The sequence below is a fragment of the Lolium rigidum genome, chromosome 1, assembly GCF_022539505.1.
Source record: "Lolium rigidum isolate FL_2022 chromosome 1, APGP_CSIRO_Lrig_0.1, whole genome shotgun sequence".
NCBI classification, from domain to species: domain Eukaryota; kingdom Viridiplantae; phylum Streptophyta; class Magnoliopsida; order Poales; family Poaceae; genus Lolium; species Lolium rigidum.
This window is the reverse complement of record NC_061508.1, coordinates 340,894,711-340,917,991: the sequence shown is the minus strand read 5'-3', so window position 1 is coordinate 340,917,991 and position 23,281 is coordinate 340,894,711. Positions and strand designations below refer to the sequence as shown.

The following is a 23,281-nucleotide window of genomic DNA, read 5'->3' as shown; positions in this document are numbered from 1 at the left end:
AATTTCTCTTCATCTCCCCGATCAAAATTATAAACTCTCTCGCAAAGCGAGCATGTTGAGCACTAGCAGGAAAATATTTCCGAAAGAAAACAGCAAGCAATTCTTTTGGACTTTTAATAGAGCTAGGTGGCAAACTATTATACCAAGTTTTAGCGTCATCCTTTAATGAGAATGGAAAAATTTTAGCAACAAAGTAAGTACGCATCTTAACATCATCAGAAAATAAGCTACTCAAAGTAGATAACTCAGTCATGTGTTCAACAGCACTTTCTTTTTCAGTACCACAAAAAGGTATTTTCTCAACAATAGCTATATGAGATAGATCAAGAGAAAAATCATAATCTTTATCCTTAATGTTTATAGGAGATGTGGCAAATTTAGAATCAGGAGACAGTTTATATCTAACAGTATGTTCTGTAAGCAACTTTTTAATTTTTCTTGCATCAGTAGTAGCATGGCATTTTTCAATAAAATCATCATCAAGTTCCACATAATCTTCATCAAGATCATCACTAGAGTATTCAAGTTCAGGTGAATTAACAGGTGTAGTAACATCAGGAGTTTCAGTATTTTCAATTTGTCTAGATCTAGCAATTGAAGCATCTAGAAAAGTTCCCAATGAACCACTATCATCAAGCACAGCAGAAATATTATCAATATTATGAGAGTTTTTAGATTCAGCAGAAGTACCAGCATTTGAAGCATGTGGTGGTGAAACAAGTTTATCAATCACAGATGGTGAATCAAGAGCAGCAGAGGTACTTAGAGTTGTACCTTTTCTTGTAGTGGATGGTAATATGGCGACCTTAGTATCGCGAGTTTTACCCATGATGGAGAATTTGCAGCGAACAATATCAATCCAAGTGAACTTCCAAATAAAGCTATGCTCCCCGGCAACGGCGCCAGAAAATAGTCTTGATGACCCACAAGTATAGGGGATCGCAACAGTCTTCGAGGGAAGTATTACCCAATTTATTGATTCGACACAAGGGGAGACAAAGAACACTTGAAAGCCTTAACAGCGGAGTTGTCAATTTAGCTGCACCTGGAAACAGACTTGCTCGCAAGAGTTTATCGATAGTAACAGCTTTATAGCAGATAGCGATAGTGAAATAACAGACAACGGAGTAACAAAGACAGCAGTAGTGATTTTAGTAAACAGCGAGGATTAAAATACCGTAGGCACGGGGACGGATGACGGGCGTTGCATGGATGAGAGAAACTCATGTAACAATCATAGCAGGGCATTTGCGGATAATAATAAAACGGTGTCCAAGTACTAATCAATCAATAGGCATGTGTTCCAATTATAGTCGTACGTGCTCGCAATGAGAAACTTGCACAACATCTTTTGTCCTACCAGCCGGTGGCAGCCGGGCCTCAAGGGAAACTACTGGATATTAAGGTACTCCTTTTAATAGAGTACCGGAGCAAAGCATTAACACTCCGTGAACACATGTGATCCTCACATCGCTACCATCCCCTCCGATTGTCCCAATTTCTGTCACTTCGGGGCCATTGGTTCCGGACAACGACATGTGTATACAACTTGCAGGTAAGACCATAAACAATGAATATCATGATGAAATAATAACATGTTCAGATCTGAGATCATGGCACTCGGGCCCTAGTGACAAGCATTAAGCATAACAAGTTGCAACAATATCATAAAAGTACCATCTACGGACACTAGGCACTATGCCCTAACAATCTTATGCTATTACATGACCAATCTCATCCAATCCCTACCATCCCCTTCGGCCTACAAGCGGGGAATTACTCACACATGGATGGGGGAAACATTGCTGGTTGATGGAGAGGCGTTGGCGGTGATGGCGGTGATGATCTCCTCCAATTCCCCGTCCCGGCGGAGTGCCAGAACGGAGACTTCTGGCTCCCGCGACGGAGTTTCGCGATGTGGCGGCGTTCGGGAGGGTTTCTGGCGACTTCGACTTCTCCCCGTGCGTTTTTAGGTCGAGGCGAATAAGTAGTCCGAAGGGGGCGTCGGAGGCCGGCCGAGGGGCCACACCACATGGCCGCGCGGGCCCCCCCGGGCCGCGCCGCCCCGTGGTGTGGGGCCCTCGGGCCTCCACTTCAATTGTCCTTCCGGCTCCGTCATTATTCCGGGAAAATAGGCCCTTTCGTCAAAATCCCGAGGTTTTTCCCGAAAGTTGGATTTCTGCACAAAAACGAGACACCGGAACGGTTCGTCGAAAACAGCGTTAGTCCGCGTTAGTTGCATCCAAAATACACAAATTAGAGGCAAAACAATAGCAAAAGTGTTCGGGAAAGTAGATACGTTTTGGACGTATCACACGGCGGTGGCCGGCGAGCCGTGTCAGGGGCGTCCTCTCGCACATGGAGGCGGCAGTGGTCGGTGCAGCTTCGCGTGGTGGTCGTGGTTGTGCCTGGCGGCCGGGCTCGAACTGGGCCTGTGCGGGCCGGCGCGGGCCGCGGTTTCGGGGCGTGGTGGCGGCGCGAGGAGCCCCGTCTCCGGCATACTGCGTGGGCGCGCCAGCGGTGGTGGTTGGCCGGCAAGGTAGCTCCCTCCTTTGAGTTCTTGCTGGCCGCCGGTGAGGCCGGTGGTGGCCGGCTCTCCTCTTCGGCGACGGTGAGGCCGGTGTGGCTTCTTGCCTTTCTGGTGGTGGTCCAAGCCGGCGTCTGCTTCCCCATCCATCGCCTCCAGTTCGCCGCTGGCGGCATCGTGGGTACGGTGAAGGACCAGGGTGAAAGCTCTGCCCGGTGCGGATCACGGCGACGCCTGAGGGCGCCGCTTCCTTCCTGAAGGCGTGATCTTTGGTCCCAACCGTGCCTCCCTCTCCTCTGGTGCCAGAGGAAACCTTATGTCCGGTCTCGGGCAAGGCGACGGCGGCGCCACAACGTCGTTCTCTTCTTGAAGACGTTGTCGGGGCTTCTTGGGGAGAGGCCGATGTGTAACTGGAGGCTGGACATTGTGATGCGCTGCCGGTGTTGGCTGCTGGCTAGGGCATGGGGCTTCGAGGCGCTATGTACGACGTGGTGGATGCAACCTAGTCAGCTGCTTCTCCAATTCCGAAGGATCTCGCCTTCTCCTCGCCGACTCTTCTAGGCTCATGAGGGGAGGTACGTTGGTCCGGGCTGCCTTGGAGTCGCGATCGTGCTATGGTGGTGTCTCTCTTGGTTCGTGACGCGGTTCGGTGGCTCCGTGCTCCATCTCCTCACCTCTTTTGGTAGGATGCTGGGGGCGGGTCGTTCTCATCGGGTCGTTTGTGGCGGGGTGTTGTAAGCTGCTGGGCTATGTATCGTCTTGGGTGTGTGTGGAGTTGTATCGGTCGTCGGCCTCTTCTTCTACGTGATTGATACGTCTTTCAGGACGTATTCTCGACGTCGCGACGGCGGCTGTGTTTTCTTGCTATCCAATTGAACTTCTCTTCCTCTTTCCCTCAAGAGAACACTTCTTTTTTGTTTTTGCCTTTTCAGAATAGAAGCCTTTTATTTTCGGCCTCGTGGAGGTAGAGTTGCAATCTCGTACGAAGTATCTTTTTTCGCTTGTCTTTGTTGCTCTTCATGTAGCGAGCTCCAGTACATCTCCCACGCCCAGGGCGCGTTGATGCCTGATCATACGAACAACGAAGCTCCCAGAAAGGCCAAAAAAAGCTAACCGCGCGTACATGCATCGCCGGTTAAAAGAGGAAGGCATCGAATCGTTGCGAGGAAGCTATGATGCCGCGTGTTTCCTCCTATCTGACGCTCAATACGGCCACGTTGCCCGTCCATTTGGCCTGAACGCCCTCCAAACTGTCGTCCAATCCTGAGCTCAGCACCAGCCAAACTCTCGCATGAAGAAACTCCATTTAGCCATTCTAATGGACTTTTAAAATCATTAGACAAGTTTAACATGCGGGTAGTAAGCTACTCCTTGGCCTGACCCGTAGGTGTGTTGACCATCTGCCAGCTACGACGCACCGGCAACCCAGTCATCCAATCAGGCAATTTTCTGCTACCGGAGCTTAGTTAACCTTAATGTGAGCTACCAATCACGCCCTAAAGCGTCATTGATTTGTTTCGTTCATCTGGACACAAGGAATGAACCATCAATAATTGGGGGCAAACAAGTAGTACAAACAACAAACATGTACATGTCAGAGGGGAAAAAAATGGGACCTCATCTTGCCAACATAGCCACCTCACCTCTTATCATATCACAGTTACTGTCTCCAATACTACTGTTTGGTTGCTAAGTTGGTAGAGCTTCTTGGTAGAAAAGCTTAGTGAGATCACGGTCATGTTTGACAAACGATCATTAATATACATTTCATAAACTGATGGGGTTAGCATTTCTAAATAAGTAGCAGCCACTATCTGCTAAGTTGAGCTTCTTGGTAGACAAAAACTCAGAAGTGAGATCACGGTCATGGTTGACAAAGATCATTGATATGCCAGCTTAAGAAAGGTCATTAATATAATTTTCTATAGGTGATGCTAGCTCTACAGAAGTACCTAGCCGGCTAGAACAAATTAGTTTTCACACATAGCCGATAGGGCTGCAAATGGTTGTGACTGCTGCATGCCTCCTTGTATAGTTGTATATTGTTGCACGGCTGCACAAAATCTTCCAATCATAGTGGTAACCTAGCTAGAAAGCTAGTCGGTTCCAAGAGACGGTGGACTAGCGGGGTCTTGCGTCGTTTGTTTGACGAATTAAGCCCGCCCATAGGGCCTCAGAGAAACAAGAGATGTGACCTCTCACATCAGCACAGGATTAGGTTAACCTGCAACTGGCTTTCCACCAATTAATGTCCTTTTTACCTCAGTTCACGAGCGCCACGTTAATTATGGAAGAGAGAACTGATAGTTAGACAGGTGCTCTGCCTCTTTCAGACAGCTTCAGGTTTCTGCTCCTGTTTGTGTCCTCTGTTATTTCCCCGAAGAAACAAGAAGATTATGCTTAAATAATTGTTCACGTTCGAATCTGAAAATAAATGCCTTCCCAGATAGATCATGTCCTTCCAGTGTTTGAGATTGAGATTGATCTGCGGAATTTCAGGTCCCTGCCTGCCTTTCTGAAACGCACCGCCGAGCCGGTCTCCTGCGTAGGCAACAGTCACTGTCAATCACACTGCTCCCAGATAATCAAAGTATCAACATGCTCTTCCTTGATCAAGGTTTATCAACACACCCGAGTAGAGAGTGATGTATCCGAAATTAATTTAGCTAACAAAAACTATTGACCGTCCACTTCAGCTCACAGTGGACTTTCAGATAGGGAATTTGATTTTGTCATATCATGCTACACGCTCGTTATTCAGAAAAGAGCCTGTATACTATTGTGGCAACGTCCATCAAGCCGATCATAGAAATCTCTGGGCTCTGTCCTTGCATCAACCCTGGCCTCTAGAGATGCAGAGCTTCAGAATTAAATACTCACTCTTCATAGAAGAGTTTTGGAGGTATTGTTAACTGTTAAGTCAGAGAGTCTTCTGTCGAGTTGTCTGAATTTTTGTTCATGCCCTGTTGGTGACAAGAAAGATGCGTGCGTGTTGTATTCTTCCAGTGAAAGAAAGGACGGGCTAAGTATCTTTTTCGGACAGTGATGTTGGCATCATTTGACCGGGCTAATGATCCGTCCTGGCTCCAAATGGAAAAAAAGGACGCGACTAAGTATCTTCAGAAGGAAGAAAGTATTTGCGCAAATTAAGTAGTACACTAAATCCAGGAGTATACTGCTAGTGATGGAGTACTAATCTGTGGATGAAACTTGCCAATTACCTCTCTTCGCCTACCATACATCATTGTGGTTTCACACGCACGTACTATGCCCATGTGTATTTATACCCACCAACCTGTATTGACTCTGATTTGCAGCCTCATTTGTCAAACACATTTTACATACTTCTGCAGATCGATGATTCTCTGGTCATCTGTAACCAACCAACCATTGGTTGCTGAGGAACGTTTAGGCAAATTCTTCTTCCAGAGAGAAAATATACCTGTTGACAGGCCAAAAATCATTATAATACATCCAGTGGCTAACAGACTTGTCCTGACGCTCAGATAAGTGTCCAAAACCAGTTACTGATTGGATGCTTCTGTTGTTCTGCCTACTTGCCTAGTGTATAGCTAGTCCCCACATCCCAGGATTAACATCGCGCGCATCGTTTCTACTGAACCATTTTCTATCAGAACCTACGCCTATATCTCATTAGCAGCCATCATAACAAGTTGGGTTACTTGTTTCTTCCAAATATTTGTTGGCTCACCTCAAAGCCCTAAACTATTATATTCCGAGGCACACTTTACCCTCCAACAGAGTTCCTGGAACGTAGATAAACGCAAAGACTCCGAATGGATCTGATGCTAAAAGAAGACCTTTAACAAAATCCAAAAACCTTGTTTTTACACTTCAAATATTCTGAAAAGGCCATACAAGTACAATTAGATGTAAGATGTCTAGTATGTACGTTTAATGTTTCATCTAATTTTCTCTTTTCTGATGTGGTTTACACAAAAAACTTAAAAGTGAAGGTCAAACCCCTTTTTTTTGCTATTTGAAGCCGGATCTTGTTATCTTTTGTGTAGCCCGAAATACAATTTCTATGCAGAAAAACATTCAGATGAATTCTTACTACTCGGTTATTGTTTTCAGAAAAAACTGGCTTTTGGAGCTCGTGCTTCAAATCGCCGCACTAGGGTAAACGATTTTAATTTATTCTTTCATTTTATTATAGGAATCAATTATGTATGTTTTACGGTAAATATTTACAAAATTTTGTGTTTAAATAGTGTGAACAAATACGGCACATGCCAAATAATAGCCTATTTTATTCCATTTTAGTTTTGCGCAGTCATTTTCCCCAATGAATCTGGATAGATTTCCCCTTTTTGCGCAGATTGTAACAAGATTTTAGGGAAATTGATGACTTCTCTTTAGTCTTTACTCTTTAGCGATCATGATGAGCTTTGGGTTAGCTGCATTGAATTGGTCAAAACCATAGCATGAAAAACAGAAGCGGGCGTGAAGCCCTATGACTTTGCGGCTGCTTTTTTACTCAACACATATTTCTCCGGCACTTGCCCTTTTGAAATTCCTGGTCGTCGAGATAGCGCCGCCACAGCGGTTGTCTTTTATTGTCTACTATATATATGCATATCAACTTTTCTTCTTCTTTCCCACAAAAACTCCTTTTCTTAATATTTTTCTATTTCCAAAACTGAAGCCAAGTAGTTTCGGAATGCGCACCAACAAAAAAGAAATGAAGTGAGCAAGTGTTTGCAATCTCCAATACTAGTACTCCTTCCGTCTCGGTTTATAGAGCCTACACGTATCCTGAGATTATCAATTTAATTAATATAATATAATATTTAAACTATAAAAATTATACCATTAAAAAGTGTAACATCTAAACTTTTTAATGATATATGTTTTAATCTCAGTCAACTATGACATAGACACACCCTATACTATACTACCTAGAGATACGTGTAGGATTCGTAAACCGGGACGAAGGTAGTAGTAGCTTCTAGAGATCTTTGTTTATGATCAGAGAAGAGGAGAAATGCGTGTTTTGCGAGTCGATGCTTTGATCTCTCGATCGACACGAACGGAACCACCCAGAAGGCCAGAAAAGCCAAAAGAGCTCGCCGCGTACGTGATCGACGATCCGTCCAGCGCCGGGTAAAAGAGGAAGGCATCGAATCGCCGCACCGAGCTATGATGCCGCGCGTCCCCTTGTACTATATCTGACGCAAATACTGCCACGTTGCCGATCCATTTGGTCACATGCATGCCGCATGCGCGTGGCGCCAGCACCCGCGAGCTGGCCGGCGGCCGATTCCACCAGAGTGTGTCCCTCGCCGGAACGCCGGCACCCATGCTGCCCTGCCCTCCCTTCAAACTGTCGTCCGATCATGACCTCAGCGCCGGCCAAACTGTCGCAAGCACGCGCCGCCTCCGGCCAAACTCCGGCGGTCCAGCCGGCCCGCCATCACCGCGCGCCACCCTCAGAGGACGGCCGGCCGGGTTAGCCCGTGATCATACAATTCCTTTGGAGGACGTACGTACGTCCTTTTCCCGATCTGGATGGCTACAGTTCTCGATCGTCCCACAACGCGCCGAAAACTTGGCCGTCGAAGGAGGAGGATGATGTGATGGGTGCATATGCGGCAGTGCAACCAGCCACCAGGCGCGCACTGTGTGCTGGCTCAGATAATGCTTGCGCACAGTCCGTTACAAAACCAGGGAATATTAATCAGACGATTAATCAGTGTCTTTCCGGAGCTAGCAACACGACAAACAACAAGCTGATCGATGAACGTCGATGTGTGCAGTGCGCGCGCCTGCTCTACTGGCTGGCCTGGCTACTGTGCGTGCGCGGCTACGTGTGTCGTCTGACGTACGCCGTTCGATCGTAATCGGATGGTGACGGACCTGACCGTCTGGCATGCATGTGCGGTGTGTAGTTGTGTGGCGGGCCACCTTACGACGCGTCAGCCAACTTATAACCATGAGAAAGACGTGCTCCTACTTGTGTACCGATCCGAAAATAATACTGTAGGATGTATTCTTTTATCCCGTATACACAAGGGCATCCTGATCATATAAAAGTTTAGACAAGTAAAATTTTAGTTTTAAGAGGCTAAAGTGGACATAGCCAATCCCTCAAAGGCTTTGGTTTTTACTAAATGTGCCGACCGACTATGAAATATATGCGGTCACGGCTAGAAAAATAAATTGACCCCGCATCAACACTCTCCCCCACCCGAACTGCATCATCGCCAATGTCGTCTCTGGCGACCACCGTTAGTCTCCTGCCCTACTCCGACTCACTCGACGGTTGTTGTCGTCACCGAAATCGCCAAAATCGACCCACCGTGTCGATTGTGTCGCCAAAAATTCTAACCAACAACCTCCTCCGAGCCCCTCCGTTGACATTCGTTCGTATTGCAGCCACCCCCACCTCGTCGTTGTTCAAGGGTTGTCGCTGCCCTCGGCCACCACCATTGGATCAGTCATCACCGAGTCTGGCATGTCCCTGGCAATGGAGGATGCCGAGCCTGTCTCCACGCAAGCTCTTGCGTCGTAGGAGTGCTGGAACCGGTGGCAGCATCCTCACCCATGGTGTTCGAAACTGTGCTAACAAGGTATTCGTTTGCACACTTTCTTCTTGTAAATGAGGTATATATGTCGGTTTGTTTGCTTGATTTCATTCGAAATTTGTGATTCCTTGAAGAAGTGCAAAAATAAATAGAGGATGAGGATCATGCATTTTACATCACATAGAATGATCAAGCGGAGAAACCAGAGCATTATAATCTATACTGTAGATTTGTTTTTAATTATGATCTACGAATTTGTATGCACTATAAGACTATGCTATTCATTTGGATGATCATACTATGAATGGTGTATTTCCAATGTTGTGGATTTATGTATAATTTCAACAAAACAGCATTATTATTTTTTCGGAGTTAATTATAGAAGGTTGGTTAGGACTTAGGAGCCGCTTTTATTTTACAAACCAAATATAACGAGTTTAAAGAATAAAGAGCCATCTATAAAAGGCTAAATTATAAGGAATACTCTAATACTTACCACTTCCGCCAGTTCTATATATGTATGAACGCGTAAGCTCACGCGATAAGTCTGGCTCGACAGGATAGATGGGATTGGATGGAACCACGTACGACTTTGCCTTTTTTATGACTTCTAGGTTTGAACTCCCCCACCTCGACCGATTGGTATCCGTCGGGAAGGTACGTGTATTTCACCCGCAATGTACACCGGGAATTAATGGAAAATACGTATTTGCCTGATGTTGACGTATGCCCTCCACACGTACGTACGTCGAGTTTATCTGGTCGATCGATCGCATCTCACGCCGTTCCGTTTCATAGTCTCGCGCGCACGTGTCTGGTTTGGAATCACAATCACCCTGCTTACTTTACTTTATCAGTCAAAAATCAAGGCCGCGGCCTCTATCGATGCGTACGTGCGGACGATGCTAAAAGAGTTAAATAAATTCTTCTTTTTTTCGAACCATTGTACGGAAGAGAGTTAATTAATTAACTCGACCTGCTGCTACTTGGTCTTTGCTAAGTAAACCAGGCATCTCTACTCTATGATTCGTCATATTAGAATTTTGTCTATTATGGTTCAGCCATTTAATTATTTTCGTAATTTCTTAAAAATTTAGAGGATCAATGGCTCATTCATTCAAAGCAAATTTAATGTGCTTCATGGATTAGCTAAGAGTAGTACCGGTATATTAAGCAATTCTTTAGATCAAAAGAAAATTTTATATATGTATCTCTTGGGTCTGCTGAGGGATTATTGGAATTTTGTCTATTATGGCGCATCGTGGGGAATGAGCCGAGCGATGTCCGTAGTGATAAATGAATACGAACGTTGTTCGGATTCAGCCACCGTCTGTTTGATTCACCTCCTACCTCTTCATTTCTTCTCATGTCTCTGCATGTTCAATCTCCTCTTGGTTCCTAAGCTTTACGTCGATCAAGGTTTTTCCCATCATGTGTTGTGGTATGCACCGCGACTCGGGAAATTAAGCCTTCGAAACCCCTCCTCTTATGATCATGTACGGAAGAGTGGCGACAAGGTTTTTGGAAGCTTCTTTTGCACGAATACTGACTTCATCACGGACGTGAACGACTTCTTCCCCAATGACGATTTCTCCTCTAATAGCAGTGACCTCTACGACGATATGGCGACAGCTCCGGCAACACGAACGGATCTTCTTCCACTATCCCATATGCTCATGCTGCAATTTCTTGTTCTGCCATTTTTTTTTTCTAAAATTGATATAACCGTACTATTTGTTAGATGGCATGTCTAGTTTATCTCTTATATTTTTAGTTTTTCCTATACTGTTTTTTGGTTAAGTTATGTGAAAAGTTGTTTATATTTCCAACACGCCAAGACACGAACAATGGATATGGGACGCGGACTCTTTCTGTAAAGTTGTTACTTTACTCGAACTGAAAAAATGTGTGCACACCCTGTCCAAATAGCCTGCTCGATCTAGCTGAGCTTGCAAACTGAAATGTTTAGGCAAAGATATCTCCCCACTTTGCCGGTTTGGTTCCACTTTGCTTTGCATGCATTGCCTGAATTCAGCTCGCCCATTCCATTGCCAGCTTCACCTGGACAAAAGATATTGCTAAATGCTAAGTATTAGCTTTATGTAGCCAAAATGGTTGTGGGCACGTACCTGCAGCTAGTTTTGGGTGGCGCGCAAACGCATCAAAGCTTTTCTGCCTATACCCAAACCAAAATGTATAATTAATTTACATGTGATCAATGTTTTTATTTAAATTCGGATATGCAAACAGGCAAATAATCACATTTCCTCATTGGCTGCTTTTACGGATCTCAAAGCAATGTTATGACAATTATTGGACATGATAACTTCCCGGTTCAAATCGAAGGGTGTGTGACAATCAAATTGAACAGGGTGGCATCTGCAGTAAAACTTATTAGAGAGTGTGACATCGGCTCAATTGGAATGATAAGATACTCATATCAACATTGAAACTTCTTTTCTGGAAGCTTATTTAAAAAAACTCCAAGATTAAACATGATTGGTCTGGAACAATTTTAGGATGGGTGGATGACCTGGAAGTTGATCCTAAGTGCGCACAGGTGAGAATAAAGTGTGCAGAAAAAATATATGTTGATTTGTGGAGAGGTAAAGAGCTCTCAGGGGTAACAGGCGGGGCAGAGGATGGTCCGGAAGTGAGCGATTCATCCCATTTAGCCACCTTTAAAATAAAACAGGTGTAGTATTTACCAAAACATAGGCCCTGGCCTATGCATACCCATGTGGGTGCATGTACATGTATCATTAATTACTATACTCTCGCAGATTAACTTTAGCACATATGATCGCACCCTACTACTCCTTTCCATAATTAACTTGCATTTTAGGTTTAGTCAAAGTAAAACATCATAAATTTTGACCAATTATATAGGAAAAACATCAATATTTACACTATAATATAGATATTGTTTTATGATGTTTCAAACAACCTCTATTTCATATTGCGAATGTTCATAGTTTTCCCATTTACTTAGTACATGTTTTAGTTCAAGTCCATTTTGGTACTCCCTCTGTCCCAAATTAGGATGCCTATAATATTTGGATAAAGTCAAACTTCTCAAAGTTTGGCCAACTATATAGAAAAAAGTGTCAATATTTATAATTTTAAATTAATATTTTTAGAACCACCATGAAATATATTTCATATTATGTGCATTTAAAATTTGAGATGTTGATATTTTTTATATGTAGCTGCTCAAAGTTTAAAGAGTTTGACTTTGACTGAAAACTATATGCATCCTAATTTAGGAAGGAGGGAGAGTACATGTATCATTAGTTACTATGCTCTCATAGATTTAACTTTACCACATATGATGGCATACTACTACTACTACTCCTTCTTTCCATAATTATGTTGCGTTCTATGTTTGGTCAAAGTGAAACTTCGTTAAATTTTGACCAATTATGTCAGAAAATATCAATATTCGCACTATAATATAGTTATTGTTTTATGATGTTCCAAAAAAATATCTATTTTATAATGTGAATGGTCATAGTTTTCCCGTTTACTTAGTACATGTTACTAATTAAGTGGAAAAAAAAATCTGAGTTTGAGCTAATGCACCGAAAGTTATCTTTCGAAAAAACTTCAAGTGTTTTAGTTTAAGTCCATTTTGGTATATATTGAGGAAAAAACCTAAGAGTGAACTGCCTCCTCCATGTGGCGCTGATTGGTGGATTTGGGTTGTCAGAAACTATGTCAAACTGACTAAACTACGATATTTAGGTTCCGTGAAACAACTTACCAGAGAAATGTTGTGAGTTGTTTATTAGAAAAATATTTATTGTTGTTTTGTGAAACCCAATTCCCAATAATTGTGGTTTCGTGAAAAGTGCTGGATTTGAAAACCATGATTACTAGACCGTAACACCTACCAATTTTGTTGTTGTTGGTATGAATCATCAGGCGCCCATACATACATGTAGCTTGTTAGGAAGGTAAGGGGCATACATAAGGTTTGGAAAGAAGACTTGATCTAGCGCAATGGTAGCCACATAGGACAGCCGAAGGCGACAATGGCGTGGAGCTAGCTGACGACGTGATCTTACAATGAGGGAAATGATGTTGACGAGGCATGATGGATAAATGGTATCAAGTGTAGGAAGGACTGGGAGAAGAAAACTATTTTTTATGTCTTGTAGCTAATTCTAAAAGAAGGAATGTCAAAACACGGAAGCTTGACATTTTCTAACTTTTAGTTAAAATGTTTTAGTCACTTTTGTGAATTTTAGTCAATTTTTATTTATGCTTCTTGTCTTTGATGCATTTGCAAAATTTTCTACCAATTAAAAAATTATTTTTAATTGTTTTTTAAATGTGATGCAAATATGCAATTGGACATATTTATATGCAATTGCTCTTTTGTTGGTGCAACTCTAAAAACATATATGATCTAGGGTGAGGTTGTGGCGGCTAAGTTACTTTAATCATGAATGCGTGGATTTTACTTGGCTAAGGTACTTTGCATTTATTATTATATTACTTTTGCTGCATTTGCATATATTTTGAGCAATTGCAAATCACAATTTTATTTTTTGAGTTTGTTGCATTCTTACATTTTCATGTGCAATTGCACTTTTGGTGGTGCAACTCTAGAAAACAGGCTGAACTTCCAAAAATTCGAGTCAGCTGCCCCTGGACACAATTTGTTCTTTTTTTAAACTCAGACCTCATACAATTCGGTACAACGCATATGTATCCCTAGGCACCCTAGCATTTAGCGTTGTACAAATAATACCCTAACCCAACGCCCTAAATTCCCCTCTGTCTTGCCAAATGTGAACATGCCGGGACGAATTACGTATCTCTCGGTGCCCAACAGCCCATGCCACCTCGCCATGCCGGAGATCTATCTGTCTATCTGTCGATCGAATCGAGTCGCGAATTCGAATTGGGCGACGCATGCACAGCCGGGAAGATATACGATCGACCGTGTTAGGTGACTAATTAGGCCGTGAGCAGCCGTGTTCCGAATTGAATGCCTCATCGATCTCTAACCTGGCATCTCCCATCTCATCTCATCTGACCATCGCCGTGCCAACGTCAGCGACGGCGACGACGAGCGAGCATGACATGATCGGGAACGCGCAGCCGTCCGATCGCTCGCCCACCGGCCCGGACCGGCCTCGCGAATCGAACCTCGCTACCTGGCGTCCGGCACCCTAACCGAGAAAAGTCTATAGCTACGTATATCTACCTAGCTATACGTAGTATAGTACCAGTACTACTACGAGCAGTGCCGTAGCCTTCTCCCCTCCCTCCCTCTCTCTCCTTCTGTCCGTAAATACTAGTTGACCTGACCATGCTGTGTGCTGGCTCCTATTAATACCTTCGTCTCCCTCGGCCCCCCTTGATATCTCTCTTGGTACATGGTAGAATCGATCGGTCGCTCGTCCGCTACTACCTGCGAGCTAGAGCTCGAGTAGTACGCAGAGTGCAGAGGCGCCGTCGATCCTCGACCGGTCTGCGAGACTGCGAGGGATTGAGATTTGAGAGGGAACTGCGGCGGTGGCGGCGGCGATGAATTCCCTGAGCATGGTCGAGGCGAGGCTGCCGCCGGGGTTCAGGTTCCACCCGCGGGACGACGAGCTCGTGCTGGACTACCTCTCAAGGAAGCTCGTCGGTGGCGGCGGAGGGGCGGCGGTCGTGGCGAGCATCTACGGCTGCCCCACCATGGTCGACGTCGACCTCAACAAGATCGAGCCATGGGACCTTCCTGGTAAGACCTAATCAAGTGTATACCTAGATAGCTTAATTACACCAGCATATGCATCTATACGTTCATGATTCTTCGATCATGTCATTCATATGCATATGGTGTGCTTCGATCCTCTAGGCCTAATTCGTTGCTACCCTCCTCCCTTTTCTTTTGGCTGCTAGCTAATTCCTGGTTATTTCTTTGACGACGAACAATAATAAGTTTTCTGTTCTTCGTCGATTCGATGACGTAGTCTCAAATCACCCTTAAAAATCTCATCCTGTAATGATATATATCTGTCTAGTGGTTACCAAGTTCATGGGATTTAAAATGAAGTTGATCGTTTCTAAACAGACAAAGTCTTCACTGTACTCATTCGCAAAAAAAAAAAGTCTTCACTGTACTAAATTATTCCTTGTTCTTATTTTTCTCGACGAAGAAATCACTTCCCAGATATTAATTATTTGTCCGGCCGTGTGTATGCATGATTATCCAAGGTTCTCTCGATCAATCATTCATCAGAATGTATGTATTTGCTCTCTGTTGGTTTCAACTTGAATTTAACATCTTGGGACCAATTATGCATGTGTGCACCTTAGTTCGTTATCTTCATTAATTAACCATTCCAAGAAAATTCTCTTTGTTCCTTTTTCCTCTGATGCCAGCATGTGTACTTCCTTGAATTCCAGCCAAATCTAAGGTGGTTGTGTGCATGCTGCTAGTGCTAGCTAGTTGATCCTTTGCCACTCCCAGCCACAACTGAAGTGACCACGTCAATTTCGATCTCATCAAGTTGCAACTTGCAACTATGCATGCTTCCCATACCGCTAGAAACACACCTTTTTCTTTTCTTTTAATCTCACTTTTTTGGCCCTTCCTTTTTGGTGTGCCCATGCCCTTTTTTCCTCTTTATATTATAACAATATGTCCTAATTTATTTTGATTAACATTTGAAAAGTCATGATCCAATAGGCAAGAAAATATCAGAGCGAGAGAGATCAACTTCTTGCATAGTATACAGTTTCTTTTTTTTCTTTTGTTCCAGATTTGCTAGACTTGATCAGTGGATGAGTACATATAGTTCCTGGGAATTATTCTACAATGAGAACAAAATTCACACGTCTTGTCTGCCTGCTTGTCGCCTTCCCCATCCCCATAACAGAAGGATATTCTCACACCCATGAGTCTGTTTGGCCCCTTCCTAGCCTGCTCCTCATCTGTCCCTGTTCATGCCATGCCATCAAATATTCCCCCACTTTGCCTGATCCTTAAAGGGAATTAACAGCCCATGGATGGAGACAAACTTAACATAAAAAGAAGGCCTCCCACTTTGCCTATTAGTAGAAACACACCATGCACAAAGCCATGAGAAAAGAACATATATATGGAAAGGGTTGGATATATGTTAATTGATATCTCATAAGAGTAAGCAAGATGCCTTTCCCTTATTATTAGATTTCCATCCAATGGTTCCAAAAATAACTTTATTCTCCCCATTATGCAATCACCTATTATTGGGTATTGTCTATAGCTGAACTAATTAAATGTGGCTCTTGTGTTAGGAATTTCTCCTGACAAAAAAAGCAAGCAATACAATTTTTTGACAAAGTTGTGTTTCCACATTACAAGTAGATCATTAGGCTAATAGATACTCATTTCTTTAATATTTGAGATAAATGATTATTTTAACCAAAGTTATATTGTTTTTTACATAATTGTTTGTTAATTTGTTTTTCAGAAATTGCATGCATTGCCGGCAAGGAGTGGTATTTCTACAGTCTAAGGGACAGGAAGTACGCCACTGGTCAGAGAACAAATAGAGCAACTGAATCCGGCTACTGGAAGGCTACCGGGAAAGACCGTCCGATAACCCGGAAAGGGTTGCTAGTGGGCATGAGAAAAACCCTTGTATTCTATCAAGGAAGAGCCCCTAAGGGGAAGAAGACTGAGTGGGTCATGCACGAATTCCGCAAGGAAGGGCAAGGTGATCCAATGAAGTTACCATTCAAGGTAATCATCTTATTTTGGAACATATGTGTAGAAGATGATTCATGTACTACTATTTTGATGAGCAATTTATCTTTCCACTAAGCGATACTCTATGAGTTTCTCCTTTTGTTCCTTATCTGATGCTTGTATTATAATGTACTATCATATCAAGAATGTAAAATGTGCCACCAATTTTGATGCACACAATCAAGAAACTACTATCCTCCGTCCCAAATTAGTTGTCTCAAGTTTATTAAAATATGGATGCATCAAGACACTAAAACATATCTAGATACATCCATATTAAAAAAAAAAAATTGGGACAACTAATTTGGGACAGAGGGAGTATATATTTTGGGACAATTCTTTTTCAGAAAGGGGGGACTTTGAAAACGAAACTGGCCATATTGATTTTCACAAGCAGTAAGTTTTATGCAAGCACATGAAAATATAAACTAAAGAATCAATCGTTTTGTTCACGTGACTTTCATATGATGCGATAGGCAGGAATGCCAGTTCATCATATATATATTATACATGTGCAGTGAATAATGTAGTACAACAGGCCAGCTCATTATACATGCATACCCTCTTAACTAAAGATCTAGCAACAGATCATTAGAATTGAAGCGCCCAAAGTTAGTCACAAAGTTGACCAATTCTTTAACTAACACCCTTAAGAGATAATTTAGGTGTCACCTAAATAATATAAGGTGTCCAAAAAACTTATTGGTGCTCATGTTAAGACGCAACAGCCGATAGTGAACTGAATTTGTTTAGAAAATTCGTGGTAGCTAGAGAATATGTTCATGATGTTAATTGTTATTAAGCGCCTACTAGTTGCAGTTCTTATTTTGTACTTCATCGATCTTTCTTTACATGTGGGTCACTCTCATGCCAGCTACATAGATATGAGGATGATCTTGTCTCTTTTGGATGTATGCCCCAATGTATAAACACATGTGCAAATATTTGACTCACACCAAACTTTATCATCGCATTCAAGTCACTTCCTAACGATTTCATAAAGCAATTTCTGCACACAAAAATAAATAGTAGCTTTATAAAATTATAAATTGATTTAATTCCTATCAAGCCATGCAAAAGTTGCAAAATCTGCTGCTGGAACTCTTCATCTCATGACCACTTGAGATGCATACATAACTCGTTTATTTTCCAACTCTAATCGTTGTGTAATATTTCCATGTTACACAGGAGGACTGGGTATTGTGCAGGGTTTTCTACAAGACAAGGGCAACCATTGCCAAGCCACCCACAGGCAGCAACTACAACATGGACAGTGCGGCCGCAACCTCACTGCCTCCCCTCGTTGACAACAACTATATTGCATTTGACCATCAAGCTGGGATGCAAAACCTAGAGGGTTATGAGCAAGTGCCCTGCTTCTCCAATAATCCCTCCTCCCACCCGCCTTCGTCAGGGTCCATGAACATTCCGGTCACCGCGCCCATGGCTGATCATCAGGAGCATCAGCACATGGGGAAGGCAATCAAGGACGCGCTGAGCCAGCTCACCAGGTTTGAACAAGGCAACGTGAAGAGCGAGGCGCCAGCCCAGGGTGGTGTGTTTGCTCAGGATGGGTTCGAGTACTTAGCTGAGAGTGGCTTCTCACAGATGTGGAACTCACTCAATTGATTTTCTAGCTAGGTATATTATTGCTGCCAATTAAGGATGGATATAAATCTAAAAGGAAGATCTAGACTACTTGGGTGTGTGTGCATGTGCGCTATTGCATGTAGTTGTGGTATATATATAGCTTTATAGCTTGCGGCATTGTAGTTCACGTTAATTATTTGTCAAAAAAAGGTGGGATCAAGAAAAACGAATATATCATTGATGATGTAAAATGTATATATATACATTATTTTTGTACGACTATGGGTGAGATGGAAATATCAGTGCTTGTTAGCTAAAAACTATATATAATGGTAAAAGATATAATGTTCTTTGTGAATCCTAGATTCCACTCTATGTGTATATTAGTTTTCACTAAGCAAACAGTTTATGTACATAAATTATATTACTTCCAAAAATATTATACCTCCCCTCGCGTCGCTCCCCCAGGCGACGCCAGGGGCGAAACCCAGCGCCGTCAAAGCTCCGCCCCGCCTGGGCCTCCCCCGCCGCTGCCGCCGGCGGCCTCCTCCGCGGCGGTGGCGGCACCCCGCTGCCGAAGGTGGTCGGGGATTTCCTGGGCGCGCGGTGGAGGGCCGGCTCGTGGGGGCGATGGCGGTCGGGGCTTGAGGATGCCGAGCCGGCGGGCTCGGGCGGGGGGCTGCGGTGGTGGCTGCTCGCCGGCGGCTGCGGAGGTCGCGGGCTGTTCGGCGGCGGTTGCCCTCGGCGCGGGGCCCTACGGGGCGGCCTGGTCGGCGTCCTCCCGGATCGAGATCCGCTCGATTTGGGGGATTCCGAGTCGGCCTCGCTCAAGGAGGCCGGGCGGCGGCCCTGGGACGCCTGGATGGCGTTGGTGGTGTCGGGGCCGTGCCCCCGACAACGGGCAGCCGGCAGGGGAGGCCGGTCTGCATCTTCGGCGCCGACGGCTGGCCGGAGAAGAGGATGCCGGGCCCGGGGACGCGGTGGCGACGGGGATGTGCCGGCCCAGCTCCTCCTTGGCGTGGCGGTCGCGTGGAGGTCGGAGTTCGGGGCGGCTGCGGAGGGCCACCGCGTGTGGCAGGCTGGCTGGGGTGCGGCGGCCCTTGCCAGTTCTGCGCAGGCTGTGGCGGAGGTGAGCCACGGTGCAAGGATGGCGGCGCGGCGGCGCGGCTGCGGGCGGGCGGGGCGCTGATCCTAGCGTCTCGGGACGGCGACAGGTTGACGCGAGGGGTCGGCCTGTTGCGCGTGGAAGCCGGAGCGGCGGCTCCGGGAGCGAGGTGGTGTTGCTGCTATGTCTCTGGCCGCGTGGGCGGCAGGGCATGCTTCCGTTGGCGTGGGCGGCGTCCCTATGGCTGGTGGTCTGTGCTCGTCCGGCATTTTGGGTTGTCCTCGTGATAGCCCAGTGGAGGTGGCTGTCTTGGGTCTCCGGATGAAAATCTTGCCCGACTTGGTCGGTGCCGACAACGGCGTCGCCTTCGGGCGTCGCTTTCCTTCTTTAAGGCGTTGTCGTGGAGTCCAGTCACCCCTCCGCCCATCATTCCAGGGTGAATACCCAAATCCGGCTTGCCGGATTGGATGACGGCGGCGTCTTTGGATGTCGTGACCTCGTTGGAGGCGTCATTTTTTGGAGTCTTGGTAGCCTCTTGTTGTCGATGCTTGCACCACTGGTTTGGGTCGCGGTCTTCGGGTACCGTCGGTGTGCGAGTGCCGCTGGCTTGCTTCTTGCGGCCTGCCTCTCCCCGCGAAGCTTGAAAGGCCTAGCCGTTCCCTTCGGCTCTGACTTCCTTTCCAGGGACGTGGACCGGGCAGTCGTGGTGCTTGCCGTTGCCGTCGTGCTGGTGTCATTCGACGGCGCTCCATACCTAGTTGAGCTAGGTCGTGTGGCCAAGTGTGGTTTTCGCCGGTTTTCCTTAAAACTGTGCCGTGTAGGTTTTTCTTTGTCCGGTCTTCCTTATAAACCGGACACGGGTGTCGGGTTTGTATCGGTTTTCGGTCGGTTTCCCTTATAAACCGGCTAAATTTCCCTCTTCTTAATGAATAGGCAGAGCTCCTGCCGGTTGCTCCAAAAAAATATATTACTTCCAAAAAACAAATGAAATGAAATTCTTCTTCTAACATATTCCAAATTTTCAATTAATCAAGGGTGTCAAGTGGTTCATTTTAAAATTAAAATAAATTATTTGACATTTCATCCCTTTGCTTCGACTTAGAGTTGTCTGACGGACCTTTTAATTAACCTGAATTTACAGACTTCAAAACTAGCTAGTAATATAAGCAAGGAGTTAGGCAGTAAAAAACTTGGTGTGAAAAGTCATATGCATATGAGTTATTTTTCATTCGCCTCCGCCAATATCTTAAATTAAGTTTTATTGGATGCACCAGAGGAATGCTCAGTCAATTCTCAAATGGACAACAAGAAAGACAAACAAAATCATAACTCATAACTAGATATTCTTATAATATACGCCGTGAAAAGGATCTTAGTTCACACCATCATAATGATTGACACACTAACAAACTAATAAAAAATGAACCAATGGGCTTAGAGCCTTAGACTAGTTAACTGAAAACCAACTATAATTTAGTTTCAACATCAACATGTGGACCATAAAAAAACACTGCAACCTATACGCGCCCACGAGGTAAGTAATGTATCGGCAATATGTATCATTCCCTATTACAAGTTGATACTTGATAGTACTTGCAACAACTAACTTGGATATGCATGCATGATACATGATAGTGCTAAGTCATAACTAATCATAATTGTACATGAAAAATTCCGATGGTGTACTTTTTGGTTAAGTTCATATATATATATGTTAATGGTTCTGATCCTTACACATGAGTAAAGTTAATGATGCAGTTGCCAACCTAACCAATGAATTCATGCTTGTAGTTGAGCCTGTGTACTTATCATGAACCATGCATGGAGTAGTACAAAACACACACATGCCATCAGTTGATGCATGGACTGGAGGAGCTGGCTACTGCCTTGGTGGTTCCTGTTGCAGTTCAAGATCAGCATGATAATCCCTGACAATGAGGGACCAGGTGTGTGGGGCTACCATGTGGGTCCCGCATTCCAGCCTACTAGAGAACGCAGATCTTGTCTCTCTCGCTGCCCTGCTACCTGCATAGAGCTGGTAGGGCTTCCCTGTCTGTCCCTGCATGCATTGATCTCCTCGCATAATTGGCTGCCTTTCTTCAGTTAAGTTCTGTACAGCGACACAGTGGTTTGCATGCGTATGCTGGCACTCCAGTAGTACCACAACTGCACCAGCATGCGTATGCTGGCGCTCTAGTACTTCTAGTACAGTACCACTGACTAAAGCTAACTGTTAATTACACCAACTGATCGGTTATGTAGCTTACTGACATCCCCTTGCTGGCCTTCTTCACCTCTTAAATTTTGTTGTCCTTCTCAACGAATTCTAACAACAGTTTAACATAGATCAGTATAGCGCATGAGTCATGACAGTAAAACCGGTAATTCTTTCTTAATAAAGAGTCGAATGGGTATCCAGAGCTACACCGTTTGGGTTAATTACTACAACGTGTAAGACCAAATAAGGTGTATTCCATCCTGTATACATCTAGCTTGATATCTGTGTTATAAAAATAAACTAGTCAGAGGTGTAGGCACTAAAATTCAGTTGGTGGCAGTTGATGTGCCCCATCACCCCATCAGGCAATGAAACTACGACGATGATTGAAGCCGGATATCTCTGACATCAGAAACGTGCGTTGCTGGACTCTAATCGTGAAAACTGTAACAATAATATTTCAGCGTCAGTTTGTCTTGTTATTTACTTTTACATATATGGAATTCACGTGTTGTAAGTTTTAACCGGTCTGCGCTGAAGATATTGGTGATCCTCGGCTCGTGGCTACCATACCCACTATATAGTTGTACATCACAAGATTTTGTAGGTGAGATGTGGGCAACCAGGAAAAAAATAACAGTAGAACATCAAAATTACTTCTCCTGAAAAAATTGGTGTCCCTCATGGGATAGAAGCAAAAATGCAGGTAACACCGGGACCTCCTATTCCTCGCCTTAAGCGGGCGCCATGGGGCGATTCCTATATGCCGACCAGGTCGGCGGCTACTCCACACCGCACACCCCTGGTCAGGTTTGGGTCAGGCCTCATTTTGGTTTTCCAGTACAATTTTCCAGTCCGGTTTTATATTTCGGTTTTCCTTTTTTGGGTTTCTGGTTTGGTTTTCTTTATTTGGCTGTTTCAAGATTTTAAAAATGTTCAGTTTTCAAAAAAGGTTCAAAATTTAATATATTTAAATTTGGAAAATTTTCAAATTCTTAAAATATGCAGATTCAAAAATTGTTCAAATTAAAAAGTGTTCAAATTTGAAAATATTCCGATTTGAAAATTTGTTCGAACTTCAAAAAATTCAGGTTTAAAATTTGTTCAAATTTCGAAAATTTTCAGTTTTAAATTTTGTTCAAATTAAATTGTTCAAGTTTAAAAAATGGTCACATCTAGAAAAATGTTTCATTTCTTTTTTTCGAAATAATCAATTTTTTGTAAAACAGAAAAACAATTGAAAAAAGAAAAAAAAAAGGAAAAGAAGATATTAGCTGATCCTGGGCCGCAGCCCAAGTAGCTCCCGCGGAGGGTGTGTGCACACGCGCGCTGCCGACCAGGTCGGTGTTGGAGATATGCCCAAGAGGCAATAATAAAATGGTTATTATAATATATCTTTGTGTTTATGATAAATGTTTGCATACCATGCTATAATTGTATTAACCGAAACATTGATACATGTGTGTTATGTAAACAACAAGGAGTCCCTAGTAAGCCTCTTGTATAACTAGCTTGTTGATTAATAGATGATCAAGGTTTCATGATCATGAACATTGGATGT

At 44.0% G+C, this 23,281-nt stretch overlaps 1 protein-coding gene across 1 annotated transcript; it reads left to right on the top strand.

Annotated features, from left to right (window-relative positions):
- Positions 1-14,345: 14,345 nt before the first annotated feature.
- Positions 14,346-18,669, top strand: LOC124684471 (NAC domain-containing protein 21/22-like). Its single transcript, XM_047218777.1, has 3 exons — positions 14,346-14,812; positions 16,530-16,801; positions 17,996-18,669. Exons 1-3 carry the CDS (start codon positions 14,614-14,616, stop codon positions 18,434-18,436), a joined length of 912 nt encoding a protein of 303 aa, XP_047074733.1. The 5' UTR covers positions 14,346-14,613; the 3' UTR covers positions 18,437-18,669.
- Positions 18,670-23,281: the final 4,612 nt, after the last annotated feature.